The 27,519-nt window shown below is 40.9% G+C and overlaps 1 protein-coding gene across 2 annotated transcripts in view; it reads left to right on the forward strand.

Moving 5' to 3' along the window:
- The first annotated feature begins 1,671 nt into the window (after nt 1-1,671).
- Nucleotides 1,672-27,519, forward strand: part of TEK (TEK receptor tyrosine kinase) — a 102,659-nt gene continuing 76,811 nt past the window's right edge. For both annotated transcript variants that reach the window (XM_082657116.1, XM_082657117.1), the window contains exon 1: nt 1,672-2,017. In XM_082657116.1, coding sequence (XP_082513242.1) covers nt 1,966-2,017 — 52 coding nt within the window. In that variant the 5' untranslated portion in view covers nt 1,672-1,965. The remainder of the gene's footprint in view (nt 2,018-27,519) is intronic.

The raw sequence follows: 27,519 nt of genomic DNA on the forward strand, positions 1-27,519 counted from the left end.
ATGTGCTTAAGTAGATCACTTTGGTGACCCCCTCAGGCTTTCACAGTGACGGATATACAAAGCTAGCATCTTCTTTGAACTGCCCAGACGAAAGGTCCTAGGAATCAACCTGGAGATGCTGAGAGTCGGACAGTTTAGTCATTTAGGCTATGAGGTGTTACAATCAGAAGGGAAATTAGTCATATCCAGTCTAAATCCTTCACTTTACAGTTGAGGAAAACGTGGCCTAGAGATGGGAAGTGAATGGTCCAAAGCCTCACAGGCAGATCATGGCAGAACTAAACTAGAACCCAGAATCCCTGACTCCTAGTCTGGTTCTTTACGGCCAAACTTGAAGCCATCTCATAGGAATAGAGAATGGCATTCTGGAGGAAGCTTTTAGGACTGAAATCAGAGACAGAATGGAAAGACGAAAGGAAGTGAATACATTAACACAATTAATGAAAGCCTTCTATGAATTAGACACAGTGCCAGATGTTTTTACAGATTTTTAAACCTCATTTAATCCTCTCAAAAATCCCCTTGATGGAGAGATTTTTGTCATTTTATAGTTGTTGAAACTGAGACTCACAGTTTCAGTAACTTTTCTCAGACCACACATAGCTGAGCCAGTATTTGAACCCAGGTGTGCATGAAAACGCAGCCTGAGCTTTTTTACCTCAGTTGCCTGGAAACATCAGTTGGTTCTTGAGATCATCACTGATGTGATAAAACATGGGACAGAAATCAGGCAAGACTAGGAGCATCTGCGTTTTCCTGTGGTGAGTAGGGAAAAGGATCAGACAACTCTTTCCTCCGGCATGAAGGCGAGGTGATGACTGAAGAATCGGCTCTCTGTGCTAAAGTCAGAATTCGTATTTTGGTGAAATTGTCATCTGGATAAATTTAGGGTCTCCGATTTCATTGCAGGTATGGTTACCCCAGTGGTTATTTTCCTTTTGGCCTGTGTACTCTCTCTGCTCTTATGAATAATATTTTTATCCCAATCTAATCACTTATAGTATTTGGTTTTTACACAGGTTATTTTTAAAATTTTGGATACAATTTTCTTCTGAAAGTAAGTTGGCCAGTAACCACGAAATCCCTCTTAGTATTACTAAAACCCTTCTCTGCCAATTCTTTAAGAAATTAGATCATCTTCAGATGAATTGTTAATAAAAAATTAACGCGATGGCCAGTAGCATGGATATCTTTGGGCTCTTGGCCAAAAGATAAGCCATCTGTGTGTAAGAAAACAGGCTAACAATTTTGGACTCTGGTCTCTGTGGCCACAGTGAGCATTGACCTCACTGTTAATTACCCAAATTAATTGTTTTTAGGGGTTGTGTTCTCTCATCACGAAAACTTCTCTTCCCAATTCAAACCATGTGGGTTAAAACAAGAAAACAAAAGCCAAAACTGCTCCCCACACCCAAAAACCCCTTCTGTCAGGGCTCCCAAGTAGACCCGGGAGAGCCGTTAGAGGGCTGAGAAGGGCCAGTCATCAGCGCATACCATACATAGGTGGAGGGCTTGTTATTCTCAGTTTCCCGCCTAGGAGAGGATACCCCTATTGTTTCTGAAAGTGCTGACCAGGACCCACACTTCCAACTAAAATTCTTCTATCCCTCCAACAGCAGCAAAAGCAGCAGCAGAAGCAACTGCAATAGATAAGTGTTTTGATGAATTGCAAGATGGATAGGGCTTACAGTGCCCCCAGGCTTGCTGATACCAAATGCCTTTAAGATACAGCTTTTCCCATCCTAATCTACAAAGGAAACAGGAAAAAGGAACTTAAAACTCCCTGTGCTCAGACAGAAATGAGACTGTTACAGCCCGCTTCTGTGCTGTTCCTTCTTGCCTCTGACTTGTAAACAAGACCTAGTAGGACATGCGAATGGAAAGTCACAAACCTCTGGGTGTTTGAAAGGATCCTTGGGACCTCATGCACATCTGTGGAAACTGGATGGAGAGATTTGGGGAAGCATGGATTCTTTAGCCGGCTTAGTTCTCTATGGAGTCAGCTTGCTCCTTTCTGGTAAGGTTTGGCTTTATTATCTTTAAAAACTATATTTTTAACAGAGTTAGTGATTCTGGGCTCTCTCACCAATGCTTAGTGCTGGTTAACAAGGGGCAGCTGTGGCACAGGGATTGTTTCTCCATGAGTCTCCGTTTAATATATGTAAGGATTGACATGGAAAGTCCTTGTAGCATGAACTGATTTTTCTAGAGTTTCTCTTCTGGATTATTGCCCGCTGTGTTACCACAGACTCTGTGAGGACTGATTAGGTCACTTTATTTGAAGAGACGCGCTTACCATAGTGCATTATTTTACTGTTCCTCATTCTAGATTGTTTCCTTACTCTATAGAAAAAGAAGAAACCTGGCTTTACCTGCTTCAAAGAAAATCTTCAGTCATTAAAAAAAATATCAAATTCATGCTGAGAATGATTCGGACTCACTTAAGGCATTGTACAGATTGACATTTTTAAATGAGAACAAAAATGCTTTTCTATAAAGATTTCGTATTTGTATCCTATTTCAATCAAAGCAGTCAAACACTAGGCTTTTTGGTTTTTATCTTATAGTTGGGGTCAGGGAGATTAGGGCTATATAATTTTTGTTTTATTTAAAAAATATTTGGCACATAGTCATTTGTAAAGTCTTTATTGGCCCAATGAAATGAAAGTTTAAGCAATTACCCAGATCACTGGGCACAGGAGAGTAACGAAACCTATTGTGGGTTTAAGAAATGGTTGGCCTGAATGTTTTTAGATTTAGGTTGTCTGTTGTTCAGATTCTCTAGATGGCGGCGTGGCTTATAGTTCACTCACCCTATGAGATACCTATGAAAGTGGTATCAAATCACAAAATACAAATAACAACTATAATGGCCATCAATCTCTCCCCTTCAGTTTGAAAGCATTTGAATTATTGTAATGAAAATAGAATTGATATAGGAAATGAATTTGGGAAAATTTACTGAACTTAATGGTGTGGGCTATATTATATTAGTAGAATTTGATCCAAGTATCCATAAGTATCTGCTAATTTTATATTTTTCATATGTTTGCAATATTATATTATTAAATATTCAAAAAATTAAGCAAATGAGATAACAGAATTGCATGTTTGTTTATAGCTCTTCAGTTTGTTTTCAGTGATCAATTATATGGAGGATTTAATAATATTTTAAGACTAAGAATGTGTAAACTGCTGAAAATGAAAGATTATCTGAGATCGTTTCAGTAGGTAGAAATTTTTTATATTCATGTAGAAATAATGTTGATTTCTCCAAAAATATGCATCTTGAAGCCAAATAGTTATCATAATTCCATTTTCGGTTTGCTTTTTTTCTGTGTGACATTTATCAGTAACATGAAATCTGGAACTGCTTCTACATCAGGGATTATAGTCATGCAAAGCCCAGGGGTCCACAGCTGCTCTGAGATACTTTTTAGGTTAAATAATATACACACACAGAGACACACACACTCTGTTCTAATTCATCTTTTTTCCCCATAGTGACCATGTTATGGCACTTTGCAATATAGGCTTAGAAAAGATGTCATAAAATCAAACAAAAAAGTTATGTGGCAAAATAGTTACTCTGTGTCTAAACCAAAAGCACAGCACTAACTTAAGCAGGGTGAAGCCCAAAGAGAGGGGTTTCGTGCTCTTGTTGAAAGGAAGGGTAACACCGGCAAGGTTGGTTTCTGGAGTAGGTCTGTTGTGCTAAATCCTAACTTAGATTTTCCATCTAAGCCTCCATGAATATGAATACTGAATGCCTGATAATTGCAACAACAAGAATCCAGCATGATTATGTCTACAGGCATAGGATCCCATTCTTCAAACCAAACTCCACTGGTAGACTACAGTAATGGAGCAAGGGGCTCATGACTTATGGCTTTCTCTCTCTAGTCTAGTGGGTTGTTCGTCCTTCCTTTTTTCTGAACAAATAGAACTGAAAAAACTATCGTATTTGCCTCAGTGAAGGTGACTCTGGGTGGTAGATGCTAACCTATAAAAGGGTTGGAGGAGGTATATAGTTTTTAGAAGGTTTCCCTCAAATCCACCTAGATTCTGGTAGATTCCCTTCCCAAGAGCAGATCATGGCCAATACCACGTTAGAAACAAATTCTAAGAAACATACTAGATTTTCTCTACTCTCTCATTCTCACCAAACCAGGCTGCTCTCCCAAAGAGAAAAACAAAATAAAACTAGTCACTCTTTCTGCTTTATCATAATATGTCCTTTGTGATCAACATTGATCCAATGTGAAACCTCTAGTAGCATGCCTTCACGCCTCTTTCCTGTCTCATGTGACATTTTAAGTAACAACCTGGGTTCAGAGATAGTGGATATCTTGTCTGGAGTGGCAGAGGAAATTCAGTTATAAGGTCAGGGAAGTGGTCCCAGATGGAACCTCCTGATTAGGGCTGGTCTTAGAAGGCTAGTTATCAAGTCTGAGTAATCAAGGGTGGAGGCATAGAAGCTGGGAACAGAGACACACCTGGGAATTATTCTCAGAAGGAGGAGTTTTGCTCCCTTCTCAGATGCTCCCTCCTAAACTTTGTTTTTGTTGGGAGCTCTCAGCATTTCCCTTTCAGCCTTACCCTGGGAGAGCTTCCTTCAAGAGTCTAGTCCTTCTAAGACATCTCTCCAGGAGGGAAGAACTCTTCTAATTTCATCCAGAAGACTATGCTATATCCTCTGGGGGATTCAGATGGGTGAGGTCCAGTTTTTTCTGACATTATCAATTCATCTCCTGGAGCTCTGTTCCTAAAAAGATATGTGTGTGATTGTGTCACCAGCTTATTCCCTGTAGATGGCTTATTGGTAAGAGCACAGAATCAGGATTCAAATAGATTTGTCTAGGCTGGAAGGGTGAACCAAACCCAAAAGATACACAGATAAATGTCAAAATAGATAAATGTCAAGTTATGCATTTGGATTCAATAAATAGATGACGTATGTTCAATGTGAGAGAGACCTGGTTTGCTGAGAGTTCTAGTGAATGACATCCAAGTTTTGGTGATACACAAAATTTGATGAATTGCAAGGAGCCAATTTATAGGCGCCAAAACATGCTTTACTTGCTAAAAAGGTAACACATAAGCTGTAACTGTTTGCATAGTAAAGATATAGGGTCAGAATTAGAGATGGTAATCACTTCAATCTGCTGCTCAAAGCACATCCATTAAACACTGAAGACACTGAAAAGCTTGACAGCAAACATTGTAGGCAAATGAGAAGGTAAGTGCTTTAGAAACTTTGTCATATGGGAACATTTAGTCAGGAGAGAAGAGATGAAGGAGCAGCATTTTCATGGATTTCCACATAGTAGACACCATAGATTGACACTGTATTTTGTCAGGTCTATGATCCAGGGGTGGAGGGAGTTGCACAAAAGACAGAGTTTGGCTTTGTTGATGGAAACCTTCTAAAAACTGGATCACTATCCCCCTGGGGAGTGAGTTCCCACACTGGGGAGGGTTCGGGCATGTGTTGGGTGATCGATAGTCTTTAGGAATGTGAAAAGAAAATCCTTTTCATTTCACTACCTGTGGCTCCTCACCGACCACTTAGCAGGTAGATAAAGGTCAGAAGAGCCACTAGATCTTTGCCCACTGAAATCAAACTGAGTTTGTTTTCTGAATGTGGACCCAGATATGGTCACTTTATGCTGAATTGTAACTCAGTTAACATGCCTTAGGAGAAGAAAAACCACATGCACCTGTGCTATTATGACTCACTTTTGAAGACACTGCTCTATGAGGCTGAGGTGGATCTCATCAAGAAGGCAGGAGAAGGAGTTAAGAGTATAGATTGTGAAGTCACACACCTGGGATTAAACTCAAATTGGATGACCATGGGCCAGTTATTTGATTGTTCCAAAGCACAGTTTTCTCATCTTTTACATTTGAGAATACTTTTTTCCTAGAGTTGTTATAAGCATCAAGTGTGATAATGCATGTAAAGTACTCAGCCAGGAAGAACTCTCTTAGTAAGTGAAGCTAGTGTAATCAAAAGAGAAGTGTTGCTGTGAGGACCATTGGGCTCATTCAAGACCAGTCTAATGTTTTCCAGGTGTGGGGGAGTCACTTACTACTCTTAGAAGCATTCTCCTAAAAGACTTCAACATAAGCCAGTTTCTCGAATTTTGTGCTGATCTCTCCCCACTTGACAAGCCAGAACACTTGGCCTACTCTCTAGTGCTTTCCCTCACCCATCCCTGCTCATGGCTCTTCTACTTCAACCAGGCCCATCTCCACCATCTATGCATACTTTCCCCTTGGCTCTTGTTCATGCTGTTCTAACCATTTGGAAATGACACCCACCATGTTCAGTCTGCAAACAAAATTCAACTTAGTTTGCCTAGGCCAACTCTTCCTCGTGTTCTTCCCCTAATTCTGAGTTCTCTTCCCACCCAGGCTGTGCCTTTGAGCTTTAGACACATAGGTTTAGCCCAGTTAACCTCTAACATTGTTGACAACAGATATTATTTACTTCTTATTCTCCGTAGTGCATGGAGTTTAATATGCCATAGTAAGAAGATTTTGGTATACCATGGCAGACCTGACAAAAAGAGGGAAATCGTTTGTTGTTGTACAAAGGGCTTTTAAACATTGAAAGGATAACAGTAAGAATCAATTTCATATATATTGCAAGTAGTATTCACTCATATCTTAAAAGGTTGGCTTATGTTAAATATTTGATGTAAATAAGGTCAAAAGAAAATCCCTTTTTTCCCTTAGGTGTGAAACGTAAAAGATATACTCACGAAAGTGGGTTTAACAAGATTTTACATAATATTAGGTATTGTATGATTGTTGAATATTACTTTAAAGATACACATAGTTTTATTCAATAGACATTTATTGAGTTATTGCCCACCTTTCATTCATTCATTCACTCACTTAACTAACATTTCAATCAATGAAGACATACTGAGGATTTACTTTGCACCCAGTACTGTACTGGATACCAGGAATGAAAAAAAGGATGAATTATTTTTTCCCCTTGCTAAACTCACATCTTAGTAGGAAGGATGACTATAGGCATATAAATTGTAAGATGCTATGATAAATAATGTAGTAGGGGTATATCAAAATCTAGCTTTTCAAGAGCTATAAAAAATGTTTATTGGCTTCAATAATAAAAGCAACTTTAAAATCCAAATTAAACATAAATGGCTAAAAACATATAATGTCAACTTCATTAATTGCTAAATATGAATAAAATTTATATTGAAAATAATCTGTATGATAGATTTTCCTCACTTTGCAAGAACTCCTAAAAATGAATATTGCCAAAAATTATGGCTAGTGTAGTTATCAGTTACTCATAGCCAAATGATTTTAAAACTAAGTAGATAAAAGGGAAAAGAGAAGAAAGAACTTCCCATCAGAGGGAGCAGGTGGTGTGAAATAGCTGGGCAAGCTCAGGGAAGTTGAGTAAGTCTGGAATGTAAGGAGGAGGTGGTGACTTAAGGTTGGGTTCAGATCAGGAAGGGCCTCATAGGCCATTTTAAGTCATTTGTACCTCTTTCTGTACACATGGAAATTTAGTATGGTGTTTGTTCTATCATATCTGATTTATGTCTTGGAAAATTCACTCTGAAAATATTCTGAAGCATGTATTGACATGGCAGAGAATTAGGCCTGGACCAATTTGGCTTCCCAACACTCCAGGCAAGGGAGGCTTAAATGAAGAAGGGGTTTGAAAGTGTTTAGGAGGTGAAACTGTAGGGACTGGTAATTGGTTATATATTGGAGGTTGTGGGAAGTGGGGTGAATAAGCATTGCTCCCGGCTTCTGGTTTGGGTAATGGTTCTGCCATTCTCTGTGTTGGGAAACATGGCAGAAGGAACTGCTGGGTGACAGGCTGGCATGAAGCAAATAATTATTTTGTACATGTTGATTTTGAATTTCCATGTTAAAGGTGGATATGTAGCAAAATTTGGCTCTCTGGGTCTGAAGCTCAGAAGAAGAGGGTCGGGCAAGGGATTGAAACATAGAAATCTTTGTTTATGGTAAGCGAAGACATGGGTCGTGTACCAAGACTTATGTGAAAGGAAGAGAAAGAGCAGATAGCCAAGGGTTCTACGAAGAAGCAGTCAGGGAGTTGCCAGGAGAGGCAAACCCAATCAGATTCCTTCCCTGGGATTTCGGAGAATTGGTGTTGTGGTAGCTAAGGAAGGAGAAAGTTTAAAGAAGGGGACAGTAAAGATGGGGAGAGCAGAGTGACAGCCTCTGGGCTTGGCATGGGGGCACAAGACTGCAGGTGTGTTATTTTACAGAGAGCCAGCTGCACTGACAGCATTACCGTGCCAGAGCTGGAAGGGTGTCAGAAGATCAGCTAGCATCACTCCCAGCCTTCAAGAAAGGGAATGTCTAACGTTGCCTCCCTTATTTCTGGAATTTTAAACTGATAACCCGATTCCCACCGGTCTAGCCAGACTGTTCCTCAACTCGCATCACACATGCAGAATGTTTTTTAGATTGAGTCTTGTCTGCTTTCCTCTACATCCTTCCCCCACCGCCTCCTTTTGTCCCTTCAGGATTCTGACCATCCTTCTCCCTGTGTTTCTTCCCGAAGGCTGCAGGGGCAGGTGTGGAGACATGGATCTGCCAGATGGGCAGAGTCCTGACTCTTTTCAACACATCTGTTGATTAGAGGGAGTGCGTTCCCACTGCCTAGTGGTACCATGTCTAACGTGGTACGCACGTTACGTAACAAAGAGAGGGAGAAAACCTAAAGATGAGCAAAAGGAGCCCATTAGGCAGCCAGCTGAGGGGCATGTGGGTGGCTGCTGTTTGCTCTGCCTGCCCAGGGCTTGACCAGTGAGGTGTGTGTGGTGGTCACACCCATCTCAGCAGATCTGTCAGCTTTCCCGCTTTTGTTAGAGGGTGATATCATGCTTCCTGGGGGGAGCGCTGGAAGACAATGCTCGGCCACTTTCCTCCAGATACAATAGGCGGAGTCAGGAAGGCAGTATTGACATTGCTGGGGCTGGGAAGGCACTCGCTGCTCCGTGGCCGTCAGATGGTGAACCAACTTAACCTTGGCACACAGAGCCTGGGTTGTGCAAGGCGTCTGGCTCCAGAGCCAAAGGGGACTCCACCCTGGGGACAGGAGTGCTTTAGACATCTGGGAATCTGGGATGGGCTTCGAATTCTGATCCTTGTGTCAAAAACAACCGCAAAACAATAATAGTACCAGGAATAACAAAAATGGCAACCATCTGCCGAATGTCGCTATGTGCCAAGTGTTTAATATGATTTTTCAAAATTCTTCTCCGTTATTTTATTTTTAGTTTTGTTATTATTATTTTTGGCCGCACTGCGCAGCATGCGGGATCTTAGTTTCCCAACCAGGGATCGAACCTGTGCTCACTGCAGTGGAAGCATGGAGCCCTGACCACTGGACTGCCAGGGAAGTCCTAATATGATTTTTAATATCTCACAACAATCTCACACAATAGGTATTATTATTTGTTTTGTTTTGTTTTAAAAATACATGGTGACACTGAGGCTCACAAAGGTTGTGACTTGACTAAGGTTAAAATGTTGTGGACATTCATTATTTGGGACTGCCTAACGTTCCTAGTTTTCAAAAGCCACCATGCTTTCCCTCCATTGATGGGACTGCCAATCACTGATCAGAGTGTCCTGTCCATCAGAAGACAGCGGTCGGTTCAGATGGAGGGTGCATGACCCAGTAGGGCCAGATAGACTCTTCTCTGGGAATTTATGAGCAAGATGTTCTCTTTCTTCAGTGAAGACACTGTTTACCTGGAGCTGCCGGCTTCCCTTGGCACTTGAAGCTAGTCTTTGATAGGAAAGAATGATGACAGAGACAGACAGAACAGAACCCAGACAGGCACTCTGAAATTATCTGAGCCCTGGATCCAATGTTTTTAGATTGGAGACCCATCCCTGCCCCTTCCAGTTATGGGAGCCAGTTGGCTTTATTTGCTAGTGCTATTTTGAGTTGTTTTCTGTCTCTTGAAAATGAATAGTACTGAGTGACCACACGATCTCAGTAGGAATAATGGCAGCAAGAATTAAACTGAGGGCTTCCCTGGTGGCACAGCTGTTAAGAATCCACCTGCCAATGCAGGAGACACGGGTTCGAGCCTTGGTCTGGGAAGATCCCACATGCCGCGGAGCAACTAAGCCCATGTGACACAACTACTGAGCCTGCGCTCTAGAGCCTGCAAGCCACAACTATTGAAGCCTGTGCGCCTAGAGCCCATGCTCCACAACAAGAGAAGCCACCGCAATGAGAAGGCTGTGCACCACAACGAAGAGTAGCCCCTGCTCGCCGCAACTAGAGAAAGCCCACACACAGCAACGAAGACCCAACACAGCCAAAAATAAGTTAATTAATTTATTAATTAAAAAAAAAAGAGTTAAACTGAGAATGACCTGAACCCAAATCCTGGACTCTTTCAAACACTTCACTGTGTTCCAACTCGTGTTTCATGGTCACCTCAGGCTGGTTTCCAGAAAACGAGACTGATAACAATACTTATTTGTGTAGTTTTAGGGGAAGATTTTAAAAGATACTACTTAAAATTACTTAGTATGGTGTGGGTACATGATGAGCACTCAATAAAAATCAGATGTTCTTAAATTGTTTACTTCTGAACAAAGCTGGAGGATCTTATGTCACTTTATGCCAATCTTTTCAAAGCACATCTCCATCCATGAGGGCAGGCAACTCCTATTCTATGCCAGATGGAGCTCCCTGGCTTCCCTTGGGATAACTCAGCATTGGTACCCTAAGCCTGGCCTTGTCTCAGGGACAAAGAGAGAAAAACTTAGAGCTGTGCATTCTTGGGTTTTTGCTAAAAATCTGGAGTGCAGGTGAGGGAATTCCTTCCCATGGCCCTACCAGCTGGCAGGATGGTGCTCCCGACTTTTCTCCTGCCAGCCCCCAATTTCCTGTTTTCTCAGGTCTTGACTAAACAGAGGCTCTAGGATGCTTTGCCCTAGATTGTTCCCACCTCATTTATTCCAAACCTATTAATTCCTAGTCCTTGAAAATTTTCTGTGGCATTGTCAGTTCCCAGTGCAGTGCGGTTCACTTCAAGCTTATTATTGAATTTTTGGACCCGTCCTGGAGTACATGTGTGTAAGTGCATGGGTGTGTATGTGCATGTGTGCGTGATCATAGCTCTACTCATATTTCACCACCATCTTGCCTTTAATTCCTCCTCGTCTTAGTCTCAATTCCTCTCTGTGTCCAGCACCTCTTGAATCTGGAAGGCACTTTCTAATCTTCCAGAGTTGATTGAAATACCCCGTATTTCGCTATTCATTGCTACCACTCCAGAATCAAAGAGCAGGGTGGCGGTGGTAGTTGGTTGTGGTCAGCAACTTTTCAGGAGCCAGTGTTGCCCACCTCACCAGGCTCTTGTGATTCTTAGTCCCTCAGGCTACACTGGGGGTGTATTCCAGTCATTCCAGGATCTTTGCAGTTTCTAAAATAACACCTTCAAGCATCCAGGCCTTTGTTCGAGCCCTGGTCTGGGAACACTGTGTACACTGTGTACACTGTCCCTTCTGCCCAGAATATCCTCTTCACTTTCTTTTCTTCACCTGACTTATTCATGCTTTGAGATTTATATCAAGTGTCATTTCTTCTAAGAAGTCTTCCCTAACCTTCTTGCGTGGATTAGGTCCCCGCCTTAGCCTGAATTCCACCAAAACAAACAAACAGAAGACCCGTGGACTGAGGCAAAGGCATATGTGCAGGTAGATTATTGGGAAGTGATCCCAGGGAGCAAGAGTGAGGGACTAGGGGAACGGGAAGTGTACAAGCATGTGTTATCAGGTTGGCCACTGCCTCAAATGCCTGGTGCTCCAGACCTTTTGAGGAGCCTTGTGAAATGAGACTCAAGGGCATTCATCCATTGCTCTCCTCCCCTTTATTCAAGGGTCATATAGATGCAAGAAGCTGATAAACTACTGCTGGGGTCCTATGCTGTTGTGCCAGAGAAAGTCCCAAGGGAGGAAGTGAGAGATCCTCCCACGGGCTTTGTGTGAGCTACTTTGATATTACACCTGCTCAAAGCTTGTGGAGCTCTGTTTAGCTGCGGCTGCAGAAGCAGCTGAAGCAAGCCCTGGAATGGGGAAGATTTGCATTGGTGCCCAAGAGGTGTTGGATACGGGCACCCTTGTTCTTGTCTCTGCCATAGTGCTTAGAATATTAAATTACAATTTACAGTTTACTTGATGGTTTGCCCACTAAGCTATGATCTGTGTTTGACATATCAGTAAGAGCAATGCTTTAATAAATTGTTTTGCATTGGATTAAATGTTCTGACCTAGTGCTTTCCTAAGTGTGCTACCTATACTACTGCTGGCCTGAAAGATCATTTAATGTGGTGCTTGGAAGAACATTTTTAATTATAAAAATTATTTGTATATATAGATGTATGTGTGTATGTGTCATATCAATCATGTAATTTAATGAGTATTTTGGCATTATTTGAGGCTAAGGAAAAAAATAGATGAGTTAAAGAGAATGGTTAATAGAATAATTGTACAAGTCTCCTATAGACTCAGCAAAAATCATGAAAATGACATATTCATCAGTGCAGTTTAAGAGACACCGCCCTAACTGAATGAGAGAGCCAATCCTTTTTAGAACTCTTTTGTGTGTGTATGTTCAAATAAAAAATAGAAAAGTAATTTGGGCACATAATTAATACTATCCTAGTGACATGGACTAAGTGGAAGAGAGTCTCTTGGTGATCAACCTGTCTCAAAAGACTGTCTTGGACTCTAATATTGCTCCTCTCAGGAAACCTGGAAAGTGGACATTTATTAATAAATTACAGACAAGACCTAGTTTACATGTTGGGCATACTGAGTGTTCCTCAAAAAATGCCCAGGGGCTTCCCTGGTGGCGCAGTGGTTGAGAGTCTGCCTGCCAATTCAGGGGACGCGGGTTCGTGTCCCGGTGCGGGAAGATCCCACATGCCACAGAGCGGCTGGGCCCGTGAGCCATGGCCGCCAAGCCTGGCATCTGGAGCCTGTGCTCCGCAACGGGAGAGGCCACAACAGTGAGAGGCCCGCGTACTGCAAAAAAAAAAAAAAAAAAAAAAAGGCCCAGTAGTCAGCCAGGAAAACAGTAGGCCATGCCCAAAGTAGAGGAATGGATAGGTCAGTTATATGCATTCATTCAAGCTAACATTTACTGAGCTCTTTCTATGTTCTGGGAATCTGCTGGGCATTAGAGTTACAAGCATGGTTAAGAGAGGGCTCTGACTTCAGGTGGCTTTTAGTCTGGTGGGTGAGAAGCTCTGCTCTGTTAGAGGCAGACAGTGCATGTTGGAAGCATCGAGGCTGGAGGGAGTCATTCTGGAAGAGAACAGGAGTCTCACTAAGAGGGTGACATTTGAGAATTACACTTTGTGGAAAAGCAGGAGCGGAAGTGAGGAGGAAAGGTATTCTAGGCAGAGGAAAAAGCATGAAAAATGAGGAATAAAAAGTTTAAGAAATGTTTGTGCAGTGGTTCTATGTGGCTACCCTCTAGGGTACAGGGAATAAAGCTAGGGAGGTGGGCTGGGAAGAAGGTAACTTGGTTTGAGGTTGGCTGAGTGGGCAGGGCCAGAGTCAGTTATGGGAGTTGTCAGGATATAGGATGAAGCTGTGTGAGGGAATGACACTGCCCAAGAAGAGGAGAGAGGGTGGTTCTGGGAACACCTCTGTCAAGGGCTGATGCGGGTGGAGGAAGAGGAAACTGAAGGCATTCAAAGAGATAAGCCAAAGGAGGAGGGAGTTTCAACTACGTAAAAACTTACAGAGGCAGGAGCCAGCGTAAGGAGAGAGACTAGAGAATTTAGCAACTAGTTATTGTTGCAAGGCACTTTCAGTGGATGGCAGGGCTTGGGTTGAAGAGTAAGGGCGAGGTGAGGAAGTAGAGTAAGTAAGCATAGATTCCTTTCTGAGAGATGTCCCATGTCACGGCAGCTTCCTGTTTCCACGTGCTTTTCTGTAAGCCTGATTCTAGGGTGATTTGGTAGGAGAAAGGGTGAGGTCTTCTCTGCCATTGTTGGTTCAAGGTGCTAGGAGAATATGCCAAGGTTTGAAGGAAGTAGAGAAAAACCTCTTCCATCACAGACATTCTCTCCTTCCCATGGATGTTGTCCCCAAGTTGCCTGAATTAGATAATTATTTTAATTTCACAAATACATGGTAATGGAGATACATGGAGGTACCACACACTGTTACCTGGAATGAGAAATATTAGAACGGTCAAAGACTCAAAAGATGATCTAGTCCAGTGTTATTGAATTGTTCTCTCATAATACTAATTCCAAGAGAATCATTGAATCCCCCCCCCTTTTTTTTGAGTATCACATGGAGCTAATGTTTGATATCTTAAGAAATGCTGGTTTGATTCAACCTGCTCGTTTTATAGATGCCGACACTGAGGCCCAGGGAGTTCAGCACTTTGCTCAAGCTCAGCTCATTAGAGGCTGTCTCTTCACTTTAACAGAGAATGTGGAAGGCAATATAAATGAGAGCTTAACGCATGTACTGTTTGGTCAGACCGCCCGGGCTTGCATTCCAGTTTTATCATTGAATTGGTTAGCTATTGCTGTGTAACAAACTACTCCCAAAACCCAGTGGCTCAACCAACATTTATTATCCCTCGTAAGTCTTTGTGTGATTCGCGGCTCGCCTCATCTGTGTTGAGCACAGCTCTGAGGTTCTGCTTCAGATTACAGCAGCTGGTGCAGCTCTGCTTCTTGCTGCACGTGTGTGGGTTGTCTGGGTGACTCTGCTCACATGTACCTCATCCTTCTTGGATCAGCCCAGGGGATGTTGTTCTGATTGGTGATATTAGAAACACATCACCGTTAGAAACAAAACAGCAAATGAGTCTTCTTAAGGCCTAGGCTGTGATCCAACACACTGTCATTCCCAAAATCAAGGTTCGGGAACTACACTCTGCCCATGATGAGGCCAAAGCAAGGGTTTGATACAAGGAGGGCTGAAGAGCTGGGGCCAACAATTTGATCTACTATAGCCGCTACTAGCTTTGTGCTGTGGTGCAAGTTACTTGACTTAACCTGTAAAATAAGCATCGTAATAGCACTTACCTCTTGAGATTTTTTCTGGGGGTGGTGGGGATTAAATGAATTAGTTCATGTAAACCATTTAGAACAATACTTAAACTTAAATGCTAGGTAAATATTAAGATCGTTACTAATTTTATCCATCCACCCATCACCATCCATGGGTGATGGAGGATATTTGGGGTGTTTGCCACCGGAGCAGCTATGAAAGGGTTCGGGTTGACTTGATACACTGGCTCGCATCAGCCATTCTCCACTAGCAGAAGGACTCAAAGGAGTGACCTTCTGAAGGTCCTCCAGATCACTCATCTATAAATTCCTTTCTTTTGCTTATAAGTGCTTAAAAGGCAGCGTGGGCTGGTTTTGTGCTGCTTCGTTCTCCCAGCCCCCTCCACCCTGTGTCTCTCACACCCAGAGTCAGCAGACCTTTTCACACAAACCATCTGCCAAGAGGTGTGGAACTGGAGCCAGAAACACACAACAGCTGCAGGAGCTCAGCCGTATTCAGAGGCCTGTAGTAATCTCACAACAGTCCTAGACACAGCCCTGACCACTGCCTGACTCTAGAGTACATAAACCATCAGCAAAGTGTAATTCCATCGTGAGTAATACGTGAATTCTGCCAGCTGCTTCTGGAATCAAACAAAAAACAGTGTTTTTGCCAGCTGGAGGGAAAAAAAATCACCATTAATTGCATCACTGTCTTCTCAGGAAGGCTGGGAGAGCCAGTGACTCAGGCTAACTTCTGCTAGAGGCCCTCTTCCTCTCCTAGAGGTCCATGAGTTCAGAACCCTCACCAAGCCCCTCTTTCATCTTGACCAGGTGGTGCTATGAGCACCGACTCTGGGGGCAGATGAATCTGGGCTGGAGCCCCATTCAGCAATGTGATAGCTATGTGACCTCAGGCAAGTCATTTTCACCTTCCTGTGGAAGGGGGATAATAATGTTACTGCACTGAAAAGTTGTGAGGATTACATAATACATGTAGGTCAAATGCTTAGCCAAGGGCAGGTTCATAAGAAATGCTCAATGAATATTAGCTATCGTCATTTCTTCTGTATCTCTGTGCCACTAGCTCTTTGCTCCTACGAGCATCCTGTCTCCAAGATGCTGTATAAACGTTACTATGTTCCATTCCATCCCATTTCAACCTATCTCATTTCTTCCTAACCCATTCTAGTCTTTAACAGTTTTTGAGCTCCTACTCTTTGCCCAACACTTGGTCAGCAAATATAAAGTCCGTGCTGCTACGGAGGTTCCTGTTGGGATGTGAGTTGCAGATAGACATATAGTAGATTCTTGTTATTCGTAGTAGTTGTATTCTGTAAACCACCAAAACTGGGTTAGATTTCTACTAGTTGCAACATTTTTGTCACCTGATCAATACATAAACCAGTTTTGCATTTGTTTCTTTTGCCAAAAAAGCACAAAAATGTGAAAAAGTGGCACCAAATATACCATCCAAAGGACACTGGTTTACAGTATGAGAGCCCAGTAGAACGATGCGTTGTTTCACCTCAGTCTGGAATAGATGCGTCTGAGGACTCAGGGTTTTCCCTGCTTTGCACATGTGTTCAAGTGACTGGGAAGGCACCGAGAGTGTGGATTTTGAGGTTGTAAATAAATTATAGGCAAATTCACAGATATGGAATCAACAAATGATGAGGATCCACGGTTGATACAAATGCCTAAACGGCTCAAACTGCAATAACGTTTCCATGGAAGTACAGGGGAAGCACAGGAGAGAAAGCAAGCACAGATTCAGTCTGGGGCAATCAGGGTCCTCTGGCTGGAATCAGACTTTCAGACGCAGGAGGGTGTTTCTGACAGCAGGCAGTAGAGGTGGAGGTGTGACGGGATGGAACCATGTGGCTGGGTGCAGCCAGCTCAGCCAGACGGGCTCATGGGGGAAGGATTTCTGCCCCTCCAGCACTGCACTGTGTAGCCCAGATTTGACTGGATGGCCTCAAGCCTTTTCTTACTCTCATCCTCTTAGAAGCAAGACTCAGCACTCTGAGACACCAAACAAGGTCCTGAAACGATCCAACTTTGTCGATCAGCAAGTTAACAGAGAGCTTTTGGTGGATCAAAGGAGAAGATGATTTGTGTTGTCTAGTGTGCAGAATAATAAATTCATGAGCAGATGACTCTCTGGTCCTCCGGCTAAATTCCTCTCCAGCTCCTAGCCTCCTCGTTTCTCCTCCCTACCTCCCTCTGCCTCTACTCTTCCAGGCAATTCCACTTTCACTGCCGTTTGCATACACCACTGCAAAACAACAGCCAGCTAGCCGTCCGGCCCCTTCTCCTCTGGAATCTTAGCAGAGGCCCTGTATTGTTACTCAAGCCTGGCTTTCGGGAGTTTTTACTACCCTCCATTCCCTACTCCAAGGGGATTATCCAAGTATTCATCCAGTAAACTACTTCCTCCATATTTTGGCACAAGCAATAAAGTACAAGGTCCCAGATGAGTTACCACTCCCTAACACTGCCCCTGCCGGTCATTCCTGACAGAATAAGGATTTTCTTGTTGTGGACATATGATTCATGGTTTCTGCAGTTTTTAAAGAGCCCAGTTCAGGTTGTAGCCACAGTAGATATTCAATAACTGAATAGATTTCTGCTAATCTGATGCTTTGGGGGGAAAAGATACATTTTTGTCATGTTTTCTTCCACAAAACTGATATGTAATGTTAATTACTGTAGTTTTCTTATATATTTCACAGCAAGGTTTTGTAATGTTCATCACATTAAGTTCTAAACATTTCTTCCTAATAATTCTCATCAAAAGATATTGTTTTCTAGAACCTACAAAAGAACGGATATATGTATATATATAACTGATTCACTTTGCTGTACAGCAGAAACTAACACAACATTTTAAATCAACTATACTCCAATAAAATTTTTTTTAAAAAATGGGGTTAGCATATACTGGTCCACCCTGAGTTTGAGGACCAAATGGAACCATTTGTGAAGATACCTGTAAATGATACGTACAATAAATATAAGGTAGAATTCAAAAAAAGAGATTGTTTTCAAAACTTAACAAAATAATTATGAATTTTATCATGAAGAATGAACAGGAAGAATAGTTGAGAAAGTTCTGGGGAAAAAAAGAATAAAGAGCTTGGGAATAGCTCTACTAGATCTTAAGGCAGAGTATAATAGTGTAATAACAGTGGGGTACAGGCCAAGGGTGAAAGCACACAAATCAACAGACTGGATAGGCCAGAACCAAATCTGAGTTTATATAAATTTTTAAAAATAAATTTATTTTTATTTACTTACTTTTGGCTGCGTTGGGTCTTCGTTGCTGCACGCAGGCTTTCTCTAGTTGCGGGGAGCAACTTGGTTGTGGCGAGCAACTTGGTTGTGGCGCGCAGGCTTCTCACTGTGGTGACTTCTCTTGTTGCGGAGCACAGGCTCTGGGCACGCGGGCTTCAGTAGTTGTGGTTCGCAGGCGCTAGAGCGCAGGCTCAGTAGTTGTGGCTCACAGGCTTAGTTGCTCCGCGGCATGTGGGATCTTCCTGGACCAGGGCTCGAACCCGTATCCCCTGCATTGGCAGGTGGATTCTTAACCACTGTGCCACCAGGGAAGCCCTATATAAAATTTTAATATCCTATAAAGGACACAGATCAGTGGAGAAAGGAATAATAGCTCTGGGAAAATTAGTTTTCTGTTTGGAAAAAAAGAATTGTTTAAAAAACCCATCTGTTACCATATACCAAATTCCAAATGGATTAAAGAGTAAATGTAAAAAAAATCAAGCCATCAAAAGAAGACGATGGAAGTGAATATTTGTTGACTTTTCATATGGGAAAGGCCTTTTTATGTTTAAAAACAATGGAAGAAACCACAAAAATAGAAATCAATACATATAGCTTCATAAATATGTAAACTGTTAATCCAACCATAAGCAAAATTAAAAGGCAAAGAATGAAAGAAAAATACTTGCAACAAATATGGTGTATAAGAGATTAAAATATTTCCATAAAAGAAGCTTATTGGAATTGATAGAAAAATATCAAAACATCAATAGAAAAAAGAGAGGAACAAATAATTCACAAAAGGAGGAAATGCAAATGGCTAATAAGCATGTGAAAAAATTCACCCTCTAAATTAAAATAAAATCAAAGTAAGATACTATCTTTGTATATCAACTTAGCAAAGTTTAAAAAACAAAAGAGAATACTTAATAATACATGGCTGGGGTTGGTTAAATGTTCACTATCATACACTGTAGCTTTTGAGATAAAAATGTGGCACTGTAAAGCAAAATGTTGTAATAAGATCTAAAATATTATCATAGGAGTAAGTAAAAATTCAAGATAAATTGTATTTGGTTTTTACCATACAAAAAAATTATATATGTTGGTTTCTGCAATTTCTCTTTATATATGTTCTGGGAAAAAAAGAAAGGATGTATATCAAAATGTTAACAAGAGTAACAATGTTCCTTTCTAACCATTTCTCCTTTCTCACTATGTTTGGATAGGCCTGATCTGGTGTTTTAAGAAGGATTTCATAATAAGGAGATATATTTTAAAGTAATTTATATTCTGAATGGTCTAAAGGACCATTAAATATATTATTTTTGTGGTTTTAGAGATACTCTGTTGATTTTTATTATTAAATTGTTATCACCTAACAGGATAAAAATAAATATAAAAGGACCCATCTTTATCAGGACTGCAATCTATTTTGAGTCATAAAATGTTTGTGATTGTAAAGATGTTAATTAATGCTGAGTTATTACAGAAAAGGGATTCCAGAAACAATCTCTTCCTTGGACATTTTTATTGGGACATGCAGATGGCTTATTGAAATAAGGCCAGGAAAGACAATGAGAAATGTTTCTTTCACAGTATTCAGTTGATTTTTTTTTTAAGTTTATTTCTTTTATTTATTTTTGGCTGCGCTGTGTCTTCGTTGCTGTGCGCGGGCTTCCTCTAGTTGTGGCGAGCAGGGGTTACTCTTCGTTGTGGTGCGCATGCTTCTCATTGCAGTGGCTTCTCTTGTTGCAGAGCATGGGCTCTAGGCACGCAGGCTTCAGTAGTTGTAGCACTGGGCTCAGTAGTTGTGGCTCTCGGGCTTTAGAGTGCAGGCTCAGTAATTGTGGCTCACAGGCTTAGTTGCTCCACAACACAGGGGATCTTCCCAGACCAGGGCTCGAACCTGTGTCCCCTGCATTGGCAGGTGAATTCTTAACCACTGCACCACAAGAAAAGCCCTATTCAGTTGATTTTTAAAGTTTGGGAATAAAAACTACTATACAGATTAAAACTCTGGGTAGTTATTCCAAATTATAGCATTTGCTTTAGCTTCCTTAAAGATACATATTTTTCTGATCACAAAAATAATTCATGTTCATGTAGAAAAATTTGGGTACACAGAAAAACATTTTAAAAATCCAGCCACTATAGTTAACTCAACACACTTCTTAATGATATAGGATATATATCATATCTCTCTCTCTGTGTATATATGTGTATGTATACATGTGTGTTTGTATATATACAGAGAGAGAGACAGAGAGAGAGATTTGATTGTTTGGTTTTAACATCTGTTAATTATCACCTTTAAACATAAACCCAGTTGTGCAAACTCCCTTTTGTCATGGGGACTGAAAGAGAAAAATAAATGTCTCAACCACGGGATCATTGACCATAAGCCGGAAGAGACCCCATGGAAAGAGAAGTCACAGAGCTAACCCAAGTCTTCTGATGCTGCCACATTACAATCAAGTAGTGTATGAAACAAATACTTTCCTCTTATCCCTGGACCTCTTCTCACTACTTGACTTAACCCTGAGAGATGGAGTGAGGATTCAGGGAAGTGTGAGGGATGAGGATTTAAGTATCGGAAATGGGATTTGAGTGTCATACACACACTCTTTGTTAGTAAAGAAAAGCTATTATTTGTTAATAGAGAAAAGAGTCATGGCTTGTTTTTAGGGTCATGAAATAGTTGGAAATGTCCAAGAATGCCTGGTGTCAAAGGGCATCTTTCAACGTGGTGTGACTTCTGGCTCTGTCTTTAGCTCTCCCATCACCATCTTCCTTATCAACCTTGGGAGCCACTGTCAACTGAGATTGAGTAAGCTGAGGGATGCAGCCCACCACTGCTCTCCACAATCTTCCACCATGGCTTCCTTTGTAATTTTAGTGGCCATGTGACATGTCCAAACCCGAGAGCCAGTATTCTCAGCTTATTGCTGCTCTTTGGTATTTATATCAAAACTAATTACCTGAGTACGTCTGATTTTCTACAAATCTCCCACTAGGCTGTAGGCCAGTGGCTTTCACACTTGTGTTATAGAGCTCTGGGTGTTCCAAGGAGGGGCCATGCGGCTGCCATAGCTGGTGAGGATGCAGACTGTGCCTGTCTGTCTCTGGGCCCTACGCCTCTCCTTTGCCCCACCTTCACCCAGAGTAACTCTACTCTATTGAGTTCACATATTATCTTCTCTATGATATGACATTTGTTAAAAGTATGTCTTACACAAAAGCACTTTAGGGAACCGCTGGCATAAGCTGTAGGATTTGCTCTGGCAAAACAGCCCAGAGCTGGGAGTGATAGACCGGTATCATGTATGAGGAATTATTGGCTAAATCAGTAGTGGCTCAAAGTACAGGTCTTGAAACTGAAGTATGAGCTGTGGCAAGCTAGTTTGTTTCTTCTATTTGTTGTAGACTGGAAACAGGATAATCATGCCTATGTAAAGGCTGGTAAGGTGTTGAATGGAGGTTTGAGACTCTTCTAGGAGTAAAAGGGATGCATCTTAAGTCATGAACTTTGTAACATTGATTTTTGTCAGTGTTATGTTGAAGTTTGTTTGCTAGAGAGCAGAGTTTTGGGTGGATGAACTGTTATTGCATGGATATTAATATTATGTATACTTGAATTAGAGAGTTAGTATCATCTCATTTACTCTGTGAGATGTACTGCCTATAAACCTGAAGTTTGGGAATTCCTTGGAGCTCCAGTGGTTAGGGCGCTTCCACTGCAGGGGGTCCGGGTTCGATCTCTGGTCGGAGTACTGAGATCCCGCAAGCCTTGTGGCAGGGCCAAAAAAAAAAAAAAAAAAGAAAAACCTGAAGACTCTTGGGGGAGATTATTGAATGTGTGATTATTTCTTTTTAAGTTGACCATTGGAGCGTTCCTCCCTTTCAAATGTTAAAATTTTGAAATTAGCCACACTAGCCTCAACAATCAAGTTTTAATTTCAAGTACACGCAATAGAGCAAACATTCTGGCTTCCTTTGAATACATTGTACGTTCTACAGTCCAAGAACTAAAGTCAGTTTAATCCAATTTTTGACTCCTCTAGCAGCCAAAATTAGGAGAATCAAAAATTCTATTTGAAACCTAGGACTTCAACAGATTAGTCACATTTTAAAATTCTGAATCCAGGGATTTTGGACTTCAGTTTGTAGAACACATGATCAATCTTGTTTCCCACTGATGACTTTAGACTATAAATGTGTGTCATTTTTAGATGGAGTCAGATTTCATCATTAAAAAAAACCACAGATTAAAATTTTATGGCCTCTACTAGAAGTCAAGTCCATTTGAAGAGCTAACAAATGAAGATGGGAGCTTTAGCAGTGCAGCCCAGAATGCCAGGACCTGGATGGAATGTAGTTCCCGGCGTCCAGAGACCAATCAGGCTAACTGAGCTCATTTCTTGCCCATGTTTGTGTTGCTTCTCTCGTGTGTTACTACATGGAAAAAAGGATGTGAAATATGTTTTAAAAAGGATCCTTGTGCTACTCCACCATTATTGTGCTGGGTAGTATTCATTAGCTCACTCTCGGGACCTCATTTCCTTTGGATATAAGATGAAAATAATACTAAAAATGTTAGCTTTTCCCTGTGATTAGCTCTGCAGGCAGGATCACACCTCAGGAGGATACAGTTGTGACTACTTTGCAGAGGAGCAAACGCCATTTCCTCTTCATTAGTCCCACAACTTTAGAAAATCGTAAATCATTATCCTCACTGTTTATTGACTGTTCCACCATTTGCCACACACATCATTCATAAAACTTACAAAAGATTTTTTCATAGTGTGTAGAGCTATACATTTATTAATCCTCAGTGACGTGCTTAGAGGTAAGTATCATCACCTCCGTTTTCCAGATGACCAACCTGAGGCACAGAAGCCTACGTAATTTGTATATGGTCCTGTGTTATACAAGTAATACGTGGCAGATCTGGGGTTCACACCCAAGGTGATTGATTCCCTAGCCTCTGACCACACACTGCATCTCTCTGCTGCTCAGCCATGCTAAGCTTCCCAGCGCTCCACTGCAATGTGATCTGCTCTGAGATAAATATAACCCTGTGCAGGGCACATGGACACACAGAAGGCAGTTCTGACACCTCAGCATGATGAAAGACACTACTGTAAATCCAAGGCTTAGTGTGTAGAGCACAAGTCACTTGCTTTCCTTTCAAAGAATTCAATTTTTTAAATGTTTATCTTTTAACTTTGTGTATACAGTATACCACCATCCAGAGATAGCCACGGTTAACATTTTCTAGATAAGATTGAATTTTATATCTCTCCCTGGGGAATTCAAATGCCCTCCTCCAGGTTTCCCCTGGAATTCCCAGTGCACTTACATTCCCATGGTTGCCTCCTACACTGAGCTCTGGCTTCAGTTTTGATTTAAGTAAATGCATGCACTCCCTTGCTCACTTCTACACGTGTGGTCTCTGTTGAACTTGCTGTCAGCCTCGACATGTAGCTCAGCCTTTTACTTCAATTAAAAATAAAAATGGCAACAATTTTTTCTGCATGCAGACAGACACACAGGTACAGACAGACATAATCACAAACACAGAGGCATGCAGACAGATAAGGCGTTGTGAGTATAACGCATGTAACTCCTGAGTTGAGAAAAAGATGAGGTTTGCACTGTGGCAATCCAAACAACTCCACCACGAATATCACACTAGCCTATTTATTAAAGTCCTTCAGCTGCCCATCATACTGCTTGGCCTTTATCTTTTCTTCTTCTCTTTCTCTTTGTGTCACTTATTGGGTTTATGTTAAATTTATAAATTAATTTAGGAAGAATTATCATCTTTCCAAGATTGTGCTTTTCCACTGAAGGATACAGAACATCTCTCCATGTCTTTAAATCTTTTTTATCTTTGGTAAAGTTTCATAGATATTTTCATATAAGTCCTATACATTTCACGTTGGGCTGTTAAGTAATAAGTGATATACTAAGGCAATTGTGATACACTAAACCATTCTTGCCTTCTGAGGATAAACCCATAGTATCTGTAGAAGATTCATTTAATAAACTGCTGAACTGATTTGCTAATATTTTGTTTGGGATTTTTTGCCTTTTCACAAGTGAGATAAGGAGTAGTTTTCTTTTTTCAGCTATTTTATGTTAGGTAATAGGATTTTACTAGCTGTAAAGAACTGGTAGCTTTCTATTAAAAAAATTTTTTTTTGTATTACATAAACTCATCAGCAAAACCAACTGGCCCTGTGAATTTTTGATGAGATAATTCAGGCTTCATAAGTTTGAGTTTAAGGATTTATATTTCCTAATCATTATATATATATTTTTCAAATTTATTAGCTGAGAATTATACATGAGATTTTCTTATGATTTAAAGCATCTTTTCCACAAGAGCTATTTTACTTCTTGTTTTACTCTCAGTTTTAGTTTCTAAGTAGATTTCAGAGGCTTGCTGTTGTAAATTTTACCCACACCAAGGACCAGCTCTCGGAATTCTCCTTTTTCTATTTTTAAGTTTATTAATATTCTTATTTAGCGTTAGTTTTTCTTTCTCCCTGACTTTCTTAAGTCTTGTTAGTTCTTTCACAAATGTTTCCTGAGTACATTTCTTGGTTTTTTAAATACTCATTAACAAGAAAAGTATTTAAAGCTATAAATTTGTCTCCAAAAGTAGTTTTGGACTCATTGTAGCAGTTTTGAAAATAGGGTTCTTAACAAGTCATGTGCATTTTTTTTTTTTTTTTTTTTTTTTGTGGTACGCGGGCCTCTCACTGTTTTGGCCTCTCCCGTTGCGGAGCACAGGGTCCGGACACGCAGGCTCAGTGGCCATGGCTCACGGGTCCAGCCGCTCCGCAGCATGTGGGATCTTCCCGGACCGGGGCACGAACCCGTGTCCCCTGCATCGGCAGGCGGACTCTCAACCACTGCGCCACCAGGGAAGCCCCTCTCATGTGCTTTTCAGTTATTTTTTTTTTGAGAATTAATGATTATTTAGAATACTGCTTTATGATTTTTAGCGGGTTGATTTTCTTTTTTGTTGTTGTTCAATGATATGTTGTTAAACTTGATTTATTGTGTGTGGTGTGGGATTGTCTTGTTGTGATTTGGGATTATTGCAAAGACAGTTTCCCTTTGTTGGACTTCACTGAGGGGTGTGTGCGTGTGTGTGTGTGTGTGTGTGTGTGTGTGTATGTGTGTATCTAGGATAGCATAAGTTACAGCAGGGCTGATATTCCACTGTGTAGTACTGGTTCATCTGTACCAGTTGTTAGAAGAGTGACATAATTCTGTGCCATCTGGTAAATAACTGCGGCTTGGGTCTCCTAAGTTCCCCTTGACCTGCTACTTTGGCTGCCTAAGTCACTCCCTCAGGACCTCTGGACCACTTCACAATTCAGCAACTAAAGTGTTAATATCTGGCCCATCAGGGTCTTTCAGAACCTTTTTCACTACCCAGATCAGTGTTCATGGGCCCAGGTTGGTAAATATTTTGAATATCACCTCTGAGCCACGCCAAGTTAAGTTAAGCAGGTTCAACTATACCTGTTTGGTCTAAAAGATCTACAAATATAAAATAGTGCCTATGATTTCAGTTGCCCTTTCATTTCATAGACAGCTTGGTCCCTGTTCTGTGGCTTCTCATGCTCCAGTTGTGACCCCCGTGTTTGGAGGTAAATACTTTTTGTGCTGCCTGGTTCCTGAATTCCAGCCAACTGCTTTATCTGGTTCTTATTCAAAGCAACAGTGATCTGTCCCAGTGCTGGAGGAAAACCTAGCTGTTATATTTGTGCATAGAAGATATACTTCCACATTATCCTTCATGACCGATTTAAAGGATTGTCAAGAGTAGTGTCATGTATACACAACTTTTACCTTTGCCACTGATCTTTAGAACTCTCACTCCTATGTGTTGCTCCATTGGATATACTCAATTTTGATAAGTACTGCAGGGGTGATTGGGGGAAAAAAAGGCAAATTCCATACTTTAATGTATAGAGGTATATATATCTGAAAGATACACATATAACTACACATATGTCTAATTATTACTAAATTGTAGTTTGATTTTTAGTCAACTTCATTAGTCAAAAAATTTTTTAAATTAATTAATTTATTTATTTTTGGATGCATTGGGTCTTCGTTTCTGTGTGAGGGCTTTCTCTAGTTGTGGTAAGTGGGGGCCACACTTCATCGCGGTGTGTGGGCTTTTCACTATCACGGCCTCTCTTGTTGCGGAGCACAGGCTCCAGATGCTCAGGCTCAGTAGTTGTGGCTCACAGGCCTAGTTGCTCCACAGCATGTGGGATCTTCCCAGACCAGGGCTCGAACCCATGTCAGATTCTCAACCACTGCGCCACCAGGGAAGCCCCATCAGTCAAAATTTGAGAGAGGTATAAAGCACAGAACGATTGTGCTTTTCTCACATTCATTTTGCTTTTACCAGTTTTTTTCTGTATTTGATTCTATATGATTTATAGCACAATGATGCATAACCACTATGCTTTCATTATGGACTTTACTTTTTATCAGTGTATGTAATAGGTTTTATCCCATTCCATGTCTTCTAGCCACTTGTCTGAAACTAATACTGTTACCTTTGTTTTCTTCTCTTTCATCATTTTTTTTTCTTTTCATTTCTTGCTAAGTTCTTTGCCCATATCTTTGTTTTCAAAGATGCTTTTGTTTTAAGCATCATCTTGGAAGGTTTCATTTTTTCTGAGAGTATTTGTCATTCTATAGGTGATTTTAAATATCTTTAAATCACAGATAATATGTTTAATCTTAACGTCTGACATTTGGTTTTGTACTTTGATTTTTTTATATACTTTCCTGCTGTTTCCTTTTAGTCTTTTATTTTTTCCTGTCATTTGCTTACTTGGTCTACATTTTGTTTACATTTATCTTCTGTAGTCATTTTTGGTGTATGCCTCCTGTTTTTTATTTTATTAGTGGTTTACCCTTATGTTTTTCAAAAACACTCCTTAACCTATACTTCTCTGTTTATAACAGTAAATAGTGAAACCATACTTTGAACATCAGTGTATCAGTGAGGGACTCAGCACATGTTAACTTTCTCTCCTCCTGCCTTTTCCCTTCAAATTCTTTGCCACCTTAATCCGGAATTTAAGATCCAAGTTACTTTTTACAGCATATATTTTTAATTTTAAGA

This window comes from Grampus griseus (assembly GCF_964374135.1).
Source record: "Grampus griseus genome assembly, chromosome: 6".
Lineage (NCBI taxonomy): Eukaryota > Metazoa > Chordata > Mammalia > Artiodactyla > Delphinidae > Grampus > Grampus griseus.